The sequence below is a fragment of the Ambystoma mexicanum genome, chromosome 13, assembly GCF_040938575.1.
Source record: "Ambystoma mexicanum isolate Mex_15411 chromosome 13, UKY_AmexF1_1, whole genome shotgun sequence".
In the NCBI taxonomy this organism is placed as follows: domain Eukaryota; kingdom Metazoa; phylum Chordata; class Amphibia; order Caudata; family Ambystomatidae; genus Ambystoma; species Ambystoma mexicanum.
The window spans coordinates 742,697,266-742,713,519 of record NC_090938.1 but is presented as its reverse complement, the minus strand read 5'-3'; the positions used below and the strand labels follow the sequence as shown (position 1 = coordinate 742,713,519).

The 16,254-nt window shown below is 49.8% G+C and overlaps 1 protein-coding gene across 1 annotated transcript in view; it reads left to right on the top strand.

The window, feature by feature from the left end:
- Positions 1 to 16,254, top strand: part of LOC138521879 (E3 ubiquitin-protein ligase TRIM39-like) — a 121,258-nt gene that overhangs the window by 51,210 nt on the left and 53,794 nt on the right. The window contains exons 5-7 of the mRNA XM_069635041.1: positions 8,149 to 8,261; positions 11,189 to 11,209; positions 11,307 to 11,333. Of these exons, the coding sequence (XP_069491142.1) occupies positions 8,149 to 8,261; positions 11,189 to 11,209; positions 11,307 to 11,333 (161 nt within the window). The remainder of the gene's footprint in view (positions 1 to 8,148; positions 8,262 to 11,188; positions 11,210 to 11,306; positions 11,334 to 16,254) is intronic.

The window sequence follows — 16,254 nt, the reverse complement described above, 5'->3', positions numbered from 1 at the left end:
TGCACTCCATCGATCGACCTTCCGATTGACGAGGACCCATTTCTCAGATTTTTCAACGCCCCTCAAGGGCGGATTTCGTCGAGTTTCTTCGTGGAGGCTTCCAGAAGATTCTCGGGCCTACACCGCGTGGACCATGTCGGAGGAGAAGAAGGATTCAGCCCCTCTGTTCAGACTTTGCTCCACATGCGGCACGAGGAATGTTTTCGCGGACCACAAGCATTCCCAGTGCCTTTACTGCCTGTACCCGACGCACATGGAAGAAGATTGTGTGTTTTGCCAGGAGATGCCGCCTCGCACTCCCCGGGATCAGCATAAACGAATGGCGGATTGGCTGAAGGCCAAGACCTTTGCTCCGAGTGGGTCCCAGCAGCATGCCTCTCCCAGTACCAAGAAACCTGAGCGGGCTTCTAAGAACTTTGAGGGCGCCCCTCCCGCGGGGGTCCAACAAAAGGCCAAGCACCGCAAGTCCACTGCCTCAGGGAGCGCCGTTGCGGCAGGCTCCTCGGCTGCCAGGGAGCATTCGTCGTCACCGGCCTCTTCTATCACCAGCCAGCTCTCAGGCGCTACGTCTAAGAGGAAGTCGGACCATCCATGCAAGCTCAAGGTAGCCCTGGAGAAGTCAGCGACGGAGAAGGCCAAGGGGGACCGTTGTGCCGACCCGTCCCCCAAGGAGAAGAAGGCCCGTCAGGACAAGGCACCGGTCCTGCCCGTGAAGGCTCAGGCGCACCCTGCGAAGGCCCCGCCTTCCCTTGAGGTGGTGGTGGCTTCCCTCGTGAAGGCCGCAGAGGCAGACCCGCGGGGTACGCTGCCTAAGGTGAGAGTCTCCCTCCCTGCCAGGAGGGAAATGTCTTTCAAGCCCATCAAGAGGACCCCGGTGAAGCAGATGCCGGTTTTCTCCCCGTGACCGTCCACACTGGACGTGAAGAAAGGGGGGGTACGGAGGTACTCCAGGGCACGGATATCTCCTCCGAGGAGGAGCTCATCTGCCTTCAGACCATCCATGAGGGGGTTGGCGACGAAGGTAACGTCGAGGCCACGCCCTATGGCTAGGGCGCAGAGGAGGGCGAAGGTGAGGGTGATGGCGGCAAAGACACCGTCGAGGAGGACAACGAAGGGCAGCAGGATGACTAGGGTCATGGCTTTACCCCTGCCCCACAGCTTCCCCCCGCCTGACTCCCGAGGGGCCTCCTAGGGACCCGGTGCCTCAGCCGCCCCAGAGGGACCTCTCGTGGTCATTCTCTCTACCCTGCACACACTGGTTTCTGAGATCCAGAGGAGGATGCCCGTTACACCAGTGAACCCTCCCTCGGCCCCCTTGCCGGCCGACACGCTGGCTACGGGGGAGCCACCGTCCAAGAAGAGGAAGAGGCACCCTCCTCCTCCTTGCCACCCTCCGTTCCCGTCTTCCCCCCAGAGGGAGGAGACGTACCTGGATATGGCTATCCAGCGATACAACGACTGGCACGGACGACGACGGGGGTTTGGGTGATCTCCCGTCGCCACCTCCCAGGTCTTCACCGCCGGACGAAATTGGCTCGTTCCATGCGATGATCTCCAGGGCTTCGGAGCTTTTCCAGCTCGCCCCGGAGGAGAAGAAGAAGGAAGGCTTCCCTTACCAACTTCAGGAGGCGAAGAGGAAGACCATAATTTCGGTACCTCTCATGGATGACATTTGGGACGAGGGCCTGGCCCTCATGAAGAACGGCCCCGGCGAAGCGGGACAACCTTGAGAAGAAGTAGAGGGTCCCGGACTCTTCCCCCAATTGCTTGCGGGCCCAGCACTCTCCGGACTCGGTGGTCTCGGCGGTGGCCAAGAAGAAGTCGTCCGGCGCTTCTACTTCAGCTGCACCCACTCCTCCGGACAATGAAGGGAAGAAGTTGGATGCAATGGGACGATGGGTTATCTACTCGGCGGCAACGACCATCAAGGCCATCAATGCCCTCGCAAACGTATCGCGCTACGACCGGGAGTTGTGCTTCAAAATAACACCCCTGCTGGACTTCCTCCCCGATGACAAGAGGTCAGAAGCAATCAAGATTTTGCAGGAGGGCGAGGTGGCGTCCGACCACGCCATTACGGTGGCCATGGACATTGCCGACGCGGGCTTCTGCCAGATGGGCAACAGCGTTTGCCTCCATCGCCGTGGCTGGCTCAAGGCCACTAATTTTCGCCAGGAGGTCCAGACAAGGGTTTTGGACAGGCCTTTTGACAGAGACAACCTTTTCCGGAAGGCTGTTGATGAGTCTCTGCAGGACATCAAGGCGGACACGGAGACGGCACGCGCCCTAGGCACGTTGCAGCAGCAAAGGCCATCCAAGTCTCCCCATTCTTCGAAGGGTTACGGTGGGGGCTCCTCTTCTAGCGCCAACCCTCCCGTTCCTCAGCCCAGGAGTCTATCCGGGGCCGCTCCAAGGCCTTCGGTGGAGGGAGTCGCCGCCGCCAGGGTTCCCAAGGCGGCCCCTAAGCAGGACTGAACCGGCTGTGACATCAGGCCCCCACCCGTGCACCCCGGTGGGAGGCCGGCTGGCAAGCTTCGTCAGTGTGTGGAAGTCAATCTCCACCGACCGATGGGTGCTGGACGCTGTCATCCATGGACACACCCTAGAATTCCAGTGAAAGTGTCCCCGAATACCAGCGGTGGCCCGGCAGGAAAACCACGTCCCGCAACTGCTGTTGGAGGTCCGGGCCATGCTACGAAAAGGGGCGATAGAGCTGGTTCCAAAGCGACTGCGGCGCTCCATAGTTTACTCGCTGTACTTCCTCGTGCGCAAAAAGAACGGGGGCTAGAGGCCGATTCTTGACCTGCGATGACTGAACAAGTACATAAAGTCTCAGAAGTTCCGTATGGTCAGTCTTCAACACATTCTCGGACAGCTAGAAGAGGGGGACTTTCTGTCGTCATTGGATCTGGAGGATGCGTACTTCCACATCCCGATACACAAGGGTCACCGCAGGTTTCTGCGCTTCGCCGTTCAAGGGAAGCATTATCAGTTCAAGGCCCTTCCCTTCGGACTGAAGTCAGTGCCAAGGGTCTTCGCCAAGTGCCTGGCGCTGGTGGCGGCACATCTGCGGCTGCAGGGGATCCACGTCTACCCCTACCTGGACGACTGGCTCATCCGGGCTGGCTCGCGCGACACCGCCGTCAAACACACAGCGAGGACTGTCCTCCTGCGGACAGATCTGGGGTTCTCAGTGAATTATGCCAAGTCCTGCTTGACTCCATCGCAGGACGCGCTGTTCCTGGGATCCCGTCTCAACACAGTATCATGCCTGGCGTCACCGTCGGAGGAGAGAGTGGCGGCCATCTTGGGCATGGTGCAACGGCTGCTCGCTATGACGGTCGCCACAGTGAGGACCATCAAGTCTCTGCTCGACATGATGTCGTCATGCATTTACCTCATCCAGCCCTGCCGGCTGCAGGAGTTCCTCGACGCCCGTTGGATTCAGGTGTTCAGAAGCTTCCGTCGAGCGATAAGATGGTGGGGCGTTCGCCCACACCTCACCGGAGGCGCAGATTTCCAGGTCCCATCATATCCGGAGACAGTGATGACGGACGCCTCCCTGGAGGGATGAGGTTCCCACACCGGGAGTCTCCACGTCAGGGGCCTGTGGTTGCCGGAGGAGAAGTTGTTGCACATCAACGTACTGGAGCTGCAAGCAGTTTTTTGGGCCGTCAGATCGTTCCTGCCATCCCTCAGGGGCAAGATGGTGCGGATCTTCACAGACAACACCACCACGATGTTTTACATCAGAAAACAGGGGGGCACCAGGTCTCCAGCGCTCTCCAAAGAAGCGCAGGATTTATGGCATTGGGCCGTCACTCAGGGGATGTTCCTTGTCCCGTTTCATCTGGCGGGGGTCAAGAACACGGTTGCCGACTCACTGAGCAGAGAACTCCACTTGTGCCACGAGTGGGAGCTTCGGCAGGACCTAGTGGAGAACCTGTGCGGCAATCCGAACGCCAAATGCCAGAGATTTGCCAGCAAGTTTCCCCAGGAGGGGAGCATAGGGGACGCATTCTCATTCCCTTGGGAAGGCCTTTTTCTGTATGCGTTCCCCCCGTTGCCATTTTTACTTCGAGTCATCAGTCTACTCAAACAGTGCCAGTGCCGGATGATTCTCGTTGCACCGGCGCGGCCGAGGCAGGTCTGGTACCTGGACCTTCTCGGCCTGTCAGCGGCACCGCCAGTCAAGCTGCCAGTGGTCGCGGATCTTCTCGCCTGAGAAGGAGGTGCCAGGCTTCACCACGACCCAGGGTCTCTGAACCTGAAGGCCTGGCTTCTGCAGCGCTAGAATTCGGTGGCTATGATCTCCCGGTGGACTGCAAGGAAGTTCTCGCCAAGGCTAGGGCATCATCTACTTTGAAATGCTATGGACTGAAGTGGAAGAGATTCGCTATTTGGTGCCGTTCTAAGAAGAGCGACCCGCTGAGGGTCAAGGCCCCTCAGGTGCTTCCATACTTGCTGTTGTTGGTCAAGTCGGGGCTGGCCCACGCCTCCTTTAAGATTCATCTTGGGCCGGGCCATCTCCTTCTACACCAGATCCCCAGGACGGCCATCCTTGTGGTTGCATCGATTGGTCAAGGAATTCGTCAAGGGACTATTCCGCTCGTTCCCGCCGGTGAAAGCTCCTGCCCTGGCGTGGGAACTCAATGTGGTGCTGACTAGGCTCATGGGTCCTCAATTCGAGCCTCTGCATTCTGCACCACTCAAGTTTTTGCCGTGGAAAACGGCTTTTCTCGTGGCCATCACCTCTGCACGGCGAGTGGGGGAGATCCAGGCCCTATCCTGTAAACCACCTTACTTGACTTTCCACAAGACGAGGGTGGTGCTGCGGACGCACCCCTCCTTCATGCCCAAGGTGCTGTCGGACTTTCATCTAAACAAGCCCTTGGTGTTACCTGTGTTTTTTCCGACTCCTTTGTTGCCGGCTGAAAGGACTTTGCACTCGCTGGATGTGGCTAGAGCGCTGAAGTTCTACCTGGCCCGCACGAAGAGTTTCCGGAAGACTTCTCAGCTTTTTGTTAACTTTGGTCCTGTGAACCATGGGAAGGCCCTCTCCAAGGCTTCCATTTCCAGGTGGCTTTCCGGCTGTATCTCGCACTGTCACTGGTTGGCAAACCGACCGCTGCCTGGCTGTCCGAGAGCCCACTTTACCAGAGTGATTGCTGCTACAACAGCGTTCCTGTCTGGTGTGCCCCTGCTGGACATCTGCAGGGCTGCTACGTGGAGGTCGACGCACACATCACGAGATTCTACTGCATCAACAGGGATCCCAGGGAGGAGTCCAGAGTCGGCCAAGCAGTGCTGCACAACCTGTTGGCTTGAAGGTGAGCCTGGTGAGGAGGTAAGAGATGCTTATGTTGAGCCTTGCCACCTCCCGTGGTTGTGCATGTGTGTACTGCTATGTATACTTTATTCATGAGTATGTGAATCCATGCCAGACCCCATGCTGGAGAAGGAACAAGTTGCTTACCTGTAACTGTTGTTCTCCGGCATGGATTCACATGCGAACCCTCCCGCCTACCCCTCTGCGGCTCTTCTCTTGGTCCTACTGCCACTTTACGTGCTGCCAAATCTGAAGATGGCTGCCAGGGGAGGGGCTTGGGTGGAGGGCAGTCATTGGCTGGGGCAGTATGACCCAGAGCTCAGTGATTGGTTGTTAGGAGAAAGACTGTTCAGAAATGAAACTTGAACAGATTTTTTCCTTTACCAAGGATTCCCAGCCTGACGACGGAATATTCATGAGCATGTGAATCCATGCCAGACCCATGCTGGAGAACAACAGTTACAGGTAAGTAACTTGTTCCTTTCTAGGAGAGGATTAGATGGTCCATTCACAATTTTTATGTGCATGATAGATCTCTTCTTCAGGACCAAAGATTTGAGTGAATCAATACCCCGAGCCTCAGTATAGCCATGGGGACACACTTAGGTAAACCCAGTAATTTCCTCCAAAATCTACCCTCAATCAGCTGGAGACACTTTAAATCAATATCTACCAGACTCTCCAGGCCGTAAATGACAGCCGGAACAAGACACTGTAGATACAATTGAATAGTAATTGAATGCTGTCCACTGTAATACTTGTATGTTTTACTTATGTACCTGTAACCAAGAGACCTCACAGTCGCATGTAACCAACTTAAACCAAAACTCTGCTACACATTCATGTAACAGCGCCACGATGCCTCTGGGCTGCATGTGCGCTATACAAATGCAAATAAATAAATACAATTGTCTTATTCCAGCCAGCGAATATCCTGCCCTTCTTCTAGCAAACGGTGCAATAAGTGCAGTCAATTGTGCTGCCTTCCTAGCACGGCCTTCGATGCATATTTTAAAGCCCGCTCCAGCCTCAAATTCGACCCCCAGATATTTGTACTGCAAAGTATAGGCAATCTCAGTGTCCTGCACCAGCAGCCTGGGTCTGGCTATTCATTTGCCAGCAAATAACATAAGCTGTGTTTTTCCCCTGTTAATAACAAGCCCGTTCTTATCCGCATAGGCCCAGAGAGCGTTGGCTATGCGTTGGATGCCACTGAAAGTGTGATCCAGGAGCACCAGATCGTCTGCATAATCCAGTACCGTGCAATGCGTGTCATCTATTTTAGTGGGACAGCCTCTTGTCTGGGACAAAAACAGGGGAAGGTCTGAGACAGAGATTATATAATAGAGGAGCCGTGACACAACGCCGGGCTTAACCACACAGATTTGAATAACGGGCCTGGTCATAGCCCCACCACAATCCAGTCTCAGACACACTGTGTTGTTACTGTGTAGTAACTAGGTAATAGAGTATCCCCGATGGGCAGCCTAATAAATCTAATTTGCGCCAGAGCAAATCCCTCCTGACTGTATCGAAAGCTGCTTTAAAGTCGATAAAAACAGCATATAAAGGGGGATTATTTGGGCCTTGTGCTTGCTTAACCAATGAATCCACACTGGTATCTATCCAAAATACTACCATGTTCTACCCACTTTTGTAATTCCTTAAGAAGGAATGAAGCAAAAAGCTTCCCAGTAGAGTCCAACATAGATAGCAGTCGGTAGTTACCAGGGTCCAGGGGAGAGACTTTTTTTAGTATTTTAACAAGAATTGCAGTTTGCCATGAGATCGGAATTGTGCCTTTCACGGAGGACCTTATCAAATAATATTTCAAGTAGGGAGGACCAAAAATGGGGATTATGCCATCAAGCCATTGGGTCCAGGAGCCCGAGAAGATTTTAAACTCTTAATTTTCATATATATGTCCTCCTCGATAATCTTAAATACCAAACCAGACGGTTTAAACTCTATCTGAGAAGGCAATGGCCCCGGGGGAAGGAATTACGCTGAGCCAGGAACACCACCCACTCATGCTCATTAATGGGGTTAATCATAGATTGTTTAATGCATCCCTTTGCTTCACCCAAGATGGCCCAAATGCTACGCGAGTCACCATTACACAAAATAGTCGCTATTTCTTGCCAGGCCGGCAGAATTTAGAGATTCCCGAGCGCACCCTGTCCTCCCCGGGGGTCTCTCATTCAAAATTTATCTGAATATAGAGATTCCTGAGCCCACCCTCTCCTCCCTGGGGGTCTCTCATTCAAAATGTATCAGAATGTAGATATCCCTGAGCCCACCTTCTCCTCCCCGGGGATCTCTCATTTAGAATGTAGAAATTCCCGAGCCCACCCTCTCCTCCCCAGGGGTCTCTCATACCAAAATGTATCAGAATGTCGAGATTCCTGAGCCCACCCTCTCCTCTCCAGAGGTCTCTCATTCAGAGTGTAGATATGCCCCAGCCCACCCTCTCCTCCCCGGGGGTCTCCCAGTCAGAATGTACAGATTCCCCAGACCACACTCTGCTCTCCGGGGGTCTCTCATTCAGAATGTGCCTCCCAGTAGTGGCTCCTTTGCCCTTCCTCACTCCCCTGCCGGTCTCTTGTTTCTCATTTATCACACGTGTGGTGCTGTCTACCCCTCTGTTTTACAGGGGATGTGCCTCCCCTCCCTTTCGTGCATGTTGATTCAGAGCCTTCCTTTCCCATCTTTAGGAATGGCGTCTCTTCCCCCCCCCTTATCTCACCGTTTAGACCCCCTTACTCTCACTTGTCACTGGAGGCTGAGGGTTATATACAGCATCTTTCTATAATTCTCAGGTGCAGTGAAGTGAAGGCTCTAAAGCCCCAGGAAGATGCCCCTGGAATGGAGACGACGCTGCAGAGCACCACGCGACATGCCCACCTGCAGGAGAAGCTCACAGAATTAAAAGGTAGATATGAGTCCAGGCCCACCCAAGAGGTGATGTTGATCGGGAAGGCTTTTCCAACCATCTCAACGCACTTATTTAATTGAAATGCATGTAAATATGCACAGCTAAATGAAAAACAAATATGTCGGCATTCTTGTACTTGTATAGCGCACAGGTAGATAGCAAGCAATGGGGAGCGTCACAATGGTTGAGTCCAGGAGCCGAGAGCTGCATACCCTGAATGCTATTACTTGGTGCACTGAGTGTTTAGAGAAATTCCTTATATAGCAAGGTCTTCTGTTTTTTCGTAAACTGCAGGCATAATGGTGCTGCGCGGTTAGGATCGTGTGCCACAGTGCTGGCGCATAATGGGAGATCTTTCTCTTCCTGTCCATTTGCTTTTGGGCATTTATTTATTTCCAGTCTTGCCAGGGTGTGGCATCTGGAATTGCTCTGGCTTCCTAATTTGACCAGTTCCTTTGCTAGGCACATGTGTGGCTGGGTTACCACAGCCTTGTATGTAATAAAGGCGATTTTAAAGATTATTTGGGCAGTTAGAAAGGTTGGGGGAATGCAGTCAAACTGTTTGATGCCGATGATTCGTGTGGCGCGAGGGTTGAGGGGGGAGGTCAGAGAGGAGTAGGTTTCCATTTCCAGGTGGGCTTGAACTGAGGACTACTGCAACCGTGAATCCCGAGGCTGGCTAGAAAGATTTGATTTTGTGCAGTCCTGCTAGTAGCTACCAAGCCGTCTGGGCATTTTTGTCACTTGGCGATAGCTTCGGTATTAACTCTTCGAGGTCCATGTTAGCTAGCCATGATTGAATGAGTGTTTGATTGGATGAACCATGATTGGATGAGTGTTTGATTGGATGAGTATTTGATTGGTGGGGTTCCCGACAAGCAAAAACAATGTTTTTTGTGGAGTCGATTATAAGAAATGATTCGGTCATCCATGACTGGATGAAAAAACTAAATGCATATACATTTCACTGATAATGCACTCGTTGACTTGTACATAAAACTCATCAAATCTAGCAAAATATGTAGTGGTGTGAAAAAAGATGAATTGGAAAATTAAATTATAAATATTCAATTTAGTTAGTCAAAATAACTCCTAAAAAAGGATAAATGGAAAGACTGGCACAAATCATTAAAGAAGGGGAGCGGGAGAAGTTAGAAGGGGACAATAAAAGGCTAACCAGTCTTTTACCATTTTACTTTAGAGAAGGGAGGAATACAACTTTAAAATAAATTATAATGCAGAAAAAATAAACCAAACGGTTGTTGATATTAAAAGGAGACGTGCCAAACGACTTCTTTCATTAAAAAAATGTGTTGCAAAAATAAAGAGATTTTATTTCGGTCAGAAGTATTGTGGTGAAAAGACAGATCCGGTAGAATATGTGTGGCTTGGACCCTCCTCTTCCTGCAGTGGAAACTGAGCGGTTCTGCAGTCGCGGCTGCAAGGGCTGTTGTCGCCCTATACCATGTGTTGGAGGTCGTAATGACGGATGTACATATGTTGATAGTGTACGGTTAGTAGTTTTGCTTCCCTGTGATTTTCATTGATAAGAGATGGTTCAAGGCCTAATAAATAGTAGTGCATTTGTATACATTCTGTGCTTAATTGAACCCATCACCACCCACACTCTCCCAAGTCTAAGCCTTACTGCCCAGTCGCACTACCTTGATAGAGTTTGGCTAGACAATAGTGTCGTCCTGTTCACCAGAATAGGGTGGCCTCTGAGAATCTTTCCATAGGGCTGATTCTGAATATCGTATCTTTACCACCTCAGTAGACCATGTTTCCTGGTTATAGTAGAGTAGAGAGAACCCCAAAAGGCCAATAAAAACATGAATTATATCCTAAGAGCGGTGCATCAAGGACCCCTTGGCCTCTGAATAGTTTGAATACAGGTCTGACCGTACTCGCGACACAACAGTCTGGCCAACATTGTCTCGGGCATATCGGCTTCCCCAGACTTCTGGATTTGGACCGGCTCAGATAATAATCTAGCCTCACGGTCGGCTTGAGCCTGAAACTTGGCAACGCCTTTAGATCTTGTGGTGTTGGGGTAATAGGGTATGTTTGTTCCAATGCATGAAGTTACTCTCCCAATGCAGTCAATTGCAATCGTTCGGATTTGAGAGATGCACAGGTGGGGGGTAATGCAATACCTCGGGGGTCACTTTTAAATCCCCCCAAAGTATTGCTTGCAAGGACACTGAGCCAGTATTGGGTTTAAAATAGGAGGTCCTTTTTATCAGATTTAGTGGCATGATATGCCTGATCCAATAAAGAGGCTACATTATCTGTGATCTTAATGCCCTTTTCCCTGGTCCTTTACTGTGTGCTGAGAATGTTAAGCTCTAAAGAGTGAGATCTGTGGGTGTGTGACCTTCCCTATGGGGTGCCAGGGAGGAAAAGCCAAAACATGACAATGGACACACAAGGTGGTGGGGGTGCAGTGGTGGTAGCTGGAGGGGAGGCATTAGGGAAGGGCAGGGAGTGGGGGTGTAGTGGTAGGAGCTGGGGGGAGGCATTAGGGGAAGGGCCGGGAGTGGGGGTGCAGTGGTGAGAGCTGGAGGGGAGGCATTAGGGGAAGGGCAGGGAGTGGGGTGCATTGGTGGGAGCTGGAGGGGAGGCATTAGGCGAAGGGCAGGGAGTGGGGTGCAGTGGTGGGAGCTGGAGGGGAGGCATTAGGGGAAGGGCAGGGAGTGGGGGTGCAGTGGTGGGAGCTGGAGCGGAGGCATTGGGGGAAGGGCAGGGAGTGGGGGTGCAGTGGTGGGAGCTGGAGGGGAGGAATTAGGGGAAGGGCAGGGAGTGGGGGTGCAGTGGTGGGAGCTGGAGGGGAGGCATTGGGGGAAGGGCAGGGACTGCTGGGTTATGTTTTACAGTAGAAAAGTTTGGGATCTAATACATCACTTGTTTTTCTTTTACTACAGAAACATTTCCTGCAGAAATGGGTACGTTTAATTAATGGTAATAAATATATTTAACATACTTCAATGTCTCGCTGGTTTGTCTGATTTCACAAACCCTTAATTTTCTTCTTACTTTCAGATTGGAGATACGTGAAATCCTGTGAACGTGAGTACTTGTGATTTACAAATCCCAAACTCTAACCCTCCATGAGGCCTCCTGGATCTCAGGAGTCACTGTTAGGCGAGGCAGCCACAGTCCCCTGCAGTGACGCTCGGTCATAGGAAAGGAACATGAGTCAAAGAGTGTCACCAGTAGTTGAGGCAGCTTGAGTCCCCTGCAGTGACACTTGGTCATAGGAAAGGAAACAGTAATACGAGATCCCCCCCCAAATCCTCCCACCTGCATTCTGAGGGTGATAGGAAGCGTGGAGGAGAGATGTCGGGCAGCAGACATGAAAAAACATTTAAGTTATGTGCAGATGGAGCGCTGCAGGGTTACCGTGTGCAAAGCACCTCTGGTCAAAATGCAAAAATAAAAGACATATTTCTACAGTACAGAAAGGGTCGGCGAGCTTGAAGAGTCTCGGCAGCACTTTCTGTAACGCAGAAAATGTGGCGCTGGCAGCTTGAAAAGAAAACTTATTTCAGACAGTCCTAGAATTTTTTTACGAAAAAGCTAACACTTTGTAAGGAATGCTGCCTCTTTTCATTACTAACACATCCAGGGTGCCGTTAATTAACGCCTCTTTAGGCTGGTGCAGAAAGGGTGCTCTAAACTTCAGAATACAGTCCTTGCCAGCCCCTTGCACATGAGGTGGTTGGCAAGGCTAGGCTGTAAATCACGGCTTTGCAGGAGTGGCAGACTTGATATATTGCTGCCACTCTCGGATTACATCAGAATCCATTTCTTCATGGAAACATGTGTCATTCAACTGAGACACGACACTTTTCCATTTTAACATGCACCTCTGAATCAGGCCCACGTCTACAATGCAACTCGCAGGAAAGCTATGCTGCGGTTGATTAAGGCCTCTGCACGGCAAGTGGCTTGTGAATATAAATCAAGATCGCTTATCAAGCAAACGGCCTTGATATTACCTGGATTCCAATTCACCCTTGGTTTATAGTAATGTTGCTGATAGGGTCACTATCATGAACCAGCTCAGTGTAATTTATATAGGAGAGGAGGGGAAAGTGGTCCCTTTCTGTTCTTGTTAAGATCTTCATATTTGGGTACATGTTGATGTTTACAAAGACCTACTCGATAGTCGATGCACTATTATCAGTCACTCTGGTATATTACTCCGGCGAAACCCCTGGCCAAAGACCGTCTAGCATGATAAAGCCTCGGGAGTAAATCATAAATGTTGATGATTAATAGAGAAGTTGTATGGCCACACTTCGGGGCCCAATTAATAATAGCAGCAAGCACTTAGTCGCCCGAAGTGCTGATCTTGGTGATTTGGTAAGTGTTATCAACACTAATGATCAATCCTCCTTTTGGTCACCCTTGAGTCCCCTTGTGGCCATAGGTTGAATGGAATGGCGGCCGCTGATTTCCAAGTTATCCTGGAGCCAGGTTTCCTGTAATGCCACTACACAGAAATTGGGGATGTTCTCAAATAAACCATCCGGTTCAGTGAAGTGGGAGAAGCCTTGGGTGTTCCAGGAGAAAATGGTAAAAGACAGGCTAGGATCTGCTTGGATTTTGTGGTTGTAGAATTGAAGATAACCACTGTCAGCTGGTAGCAGCCAACCCTTCTTTCTCTTCTAAGGGAGAATGAACACCAACATGTCTTAACCCAAGAGCATCAATGGCGACAGAAATAGCGTTGGCTTGTGAGCTGGGAGATAGTTTTGATTTAGGGGTCTAGTTGAAAGCAAAGGAACAGGTCTACTAGATTTCAGTACCCCCTATCTAGATTCAGCCCAAACTTTCTAGATGGAGCTTTAACAATAGAACAGTTTTAACCTAATTTTCCCAAATAGCATAATGTGACGTGACACAATCTAGTCCAGCGGGATTGTGAAAATAAACTATTGCGCTAGCATAGTACGTCTTCTATGAGGTCAACAATCACAATGTCCTCCGTTTGTAGACACCGCAGAGGAATGATGTCATGGACTAAATGGAAGATAGTTGTTCGATTTGGATAATAGTCCCGACTAACATAAAAACGTCTCTTTACTTAGAGGGCCAAGCAGTCAGCATCCGAATTAGAATTAGGTTGGTAGAGGCCCCTCTTCCCATTTACTGATTTAACAACGCCATTTTCCTCATGGACGGATATCAGGTGGAGCCGTTTAGGTTGCGTGTCTGAAGCAATGGCGTTAGATGTTATCCCATGATTGTCCTCTTTAAAAGGGTTTTCCAAATCTTGCAGAGTGTCGGAATCTTCTGGTAATGGTTGGCACTTAATAGTTTCTGTAATCTGTATAAATGAACCAGTGCTTTTAGGGTGAACAGGAGTTCCTGCCGATGTTGTCTTTATTTCTGGAGACACCTCTAGTAGAAAGAGTATTGGACTCAGCAGCTGGAAGCCTTTTGATGTAGTTTTGTTTTTAGTAGGATGTTAGGCGGAGACTTTGGTCTTATTTCCTTCTAATGGTAGAGTGTCATATGAGCCCTGATCACTGATCACAAGGGTAGTAACTATTCAGCTGGAATTAATCAAGCCAGGCTTGTTGCTCAGGCTGGATTGCAGCTAAAATCATCCTATTTAGTATGAGCCTTTTTCTTGTGCGCCTTCTTTTTGCTCTTTTTACCCTTATTTTATTTGTTAGCAGGTTCATTAGTGATTGATCCCTCCTTTGACTCGTTGTCGATGATCACACAGTTATCCAAGCTTAAGGACCGAGCGTAGTCGCCTCCCACATTAAACAATTGCGGGAGTCCTTGACAATGAGCTCCTGTGGAATCCGCCGGCATTTACCAGGTGTAAATAGCAGGCGAAGTCCATAGGAATCCATTGGTTTAATGCCAGCATGGAATTTGTGCTGGTGTTAGACCATGTGCTGTTTTGGGGTGGAGCAAGGATATATGATGGACAGTGTTATTTTGTTCAGTTCCCCAGTCTCCTGAAAACAAAAAGAAAATCCCACATATTGGAAAAAAGAAAGGATTTCATGTGTAATGCCTGTCTTTACACTTTTTCTCATCCAGGGTTTCGCAAAATGACCCGCTGTCTTTCTTCCTTACTCTCTCTCTCTTTCATTCTCTTTATCATCCCTCTTTCCAACTTTTCCCTTGCTGCTTTTTCTTGATGTCCATATTCTCCCATCACTCGCTCTCATTTATCTGAGAATGGAAAACATCTGTTTGAGATGTAAAGCGTGCAAAACATGACTCTTTGCTGTAGGAAGCCAGTGTAACGCTCTCCTGTCTGGTGACACATGATCCGTTTCTTGCAGACTTACTACAACCCTCATTGCGTTGTTCTGAACAACTTGCAGACTGTTTAGCTCCCCTTTACCAACGCCCAGTAAGGTACTGGCACACTAGTCAAGGCGCTCCCGATGATAGCCCTGGCTAAAGTGGCACAGCTGGTTACATCCAAGTACGGTCTGATTTGTGCCAGTAATTTGATGTAGTATGTCGTGTTTGATACTAGGCAGCGGATCTATGCCCTCATTGAGAGTTCTTGGTTAATGGTAACACCCAAGGTTTTCACTTTCTGAAGGGTAGGTAGAAGACAGTCTGCGATTTGGAAGGAAGAGTAGGCTTGATCAAGATGGCGAAGCTTAGGGCCAGTGCCCAAGATTATGATCTCTGTTTTCGAGTTGTTCAGGGCTAGGCCATTAAGCAACATCCAGAGGTGAATTTGGTTGTATGTTGCATTGATGATCTCAGCGTGAGGTGATAACCTGAAAGTGGAAAGAGACACTGAGTACCCTCAGCATAGTTAGTGTAACAGATACCATCTTTTTCAAGTTGATCAAAAAGTGTGAGCATGAATAGATTGAAGAGAGTGGGAGAAGGGCACGCGCCCTATGGCACTCCGCATTCCACGGCCAGTCCCTCTGACAGCATCCTCATGGAAAACCTTAGCAGTCCTGTCTGACAGAAACGATAGGGCCCAGTTGACTGCTTCCTTGGAGAAAAAGGCCCGCTCTAGCAGTCTGCTGACTAAGATGGAATGATCTACCAGGTCAAACGCAGCTGCCAGATCGAGCAGCATCAGCAGAGATGTCTTCCCATTTTCATAGAATTGAAGAATGTTAGATTTAAGGTCCAACAAGGTGGACCCAGTGCTATGGGCACTCCGGAAGCCTGATTGTTTATGGCCTAGTATGCCATGTGCACTCAGAAATGCCAGAATCTGTCCATGTGCTATTTTGTCCAGTACCTTCAAAAGGAAGGGGGAGTTAGCAATCGGGCGATAATTGCCCGCTATAGATGGTTCCAGTGTAGGCTTCTTCAAGAGAGGAGTGATCCATGCTTGCTTGGCGTCTCGCGGTACTGACATATCTTTAAATGATGCATTTACACATTTAGTGATCAGAGGAGCAAGCAACTGGGCACAAGCTTTCACCATTTTAGCCGGACAGATGTCTCCTCTACAACTGGTGGGTTTTGCCTTCTTAATATACCCAGGACCTCCTCTTCGGTCACTTCTACAAATGTTAAAGGATTGATCTTGGGTGATTGGTGGTGAACATGAGCGGAAACAGATGATGGATTCAATTGAGCAAGCTTGGTTTCAATGTTCTCTTTAATCATTAGGATCCTGCTAGCCATAGCCTTTTCAATTTGGGTACACCAGTCTGAGTTTTTCACGACTGTAACATTGATGGGTCAGGGGTCTTCCACTTCTTTTAGAATCCTAAAAAGTGCTCTTGTGTCTGACGCGGCGGTCTTAATTCTTTTCTCATAGGAGCATTTGTTTGCGGTGCAGACAGCATCTATGTGCTCTTTAGCTGCACAGCTATAGTCGGATTTGTCAACAGCAGATTGTGTTTTCTGCCATTTCCGCAGTTTCTTGTGTTTCTTAATTTTCAGATTTTGTATTTCGGATGAATACCAGATTTTTGAAGGAATAGACCTTTCTGGTCTTAGTTTTTGAGGGGCTAAACTATCAACAACTTCG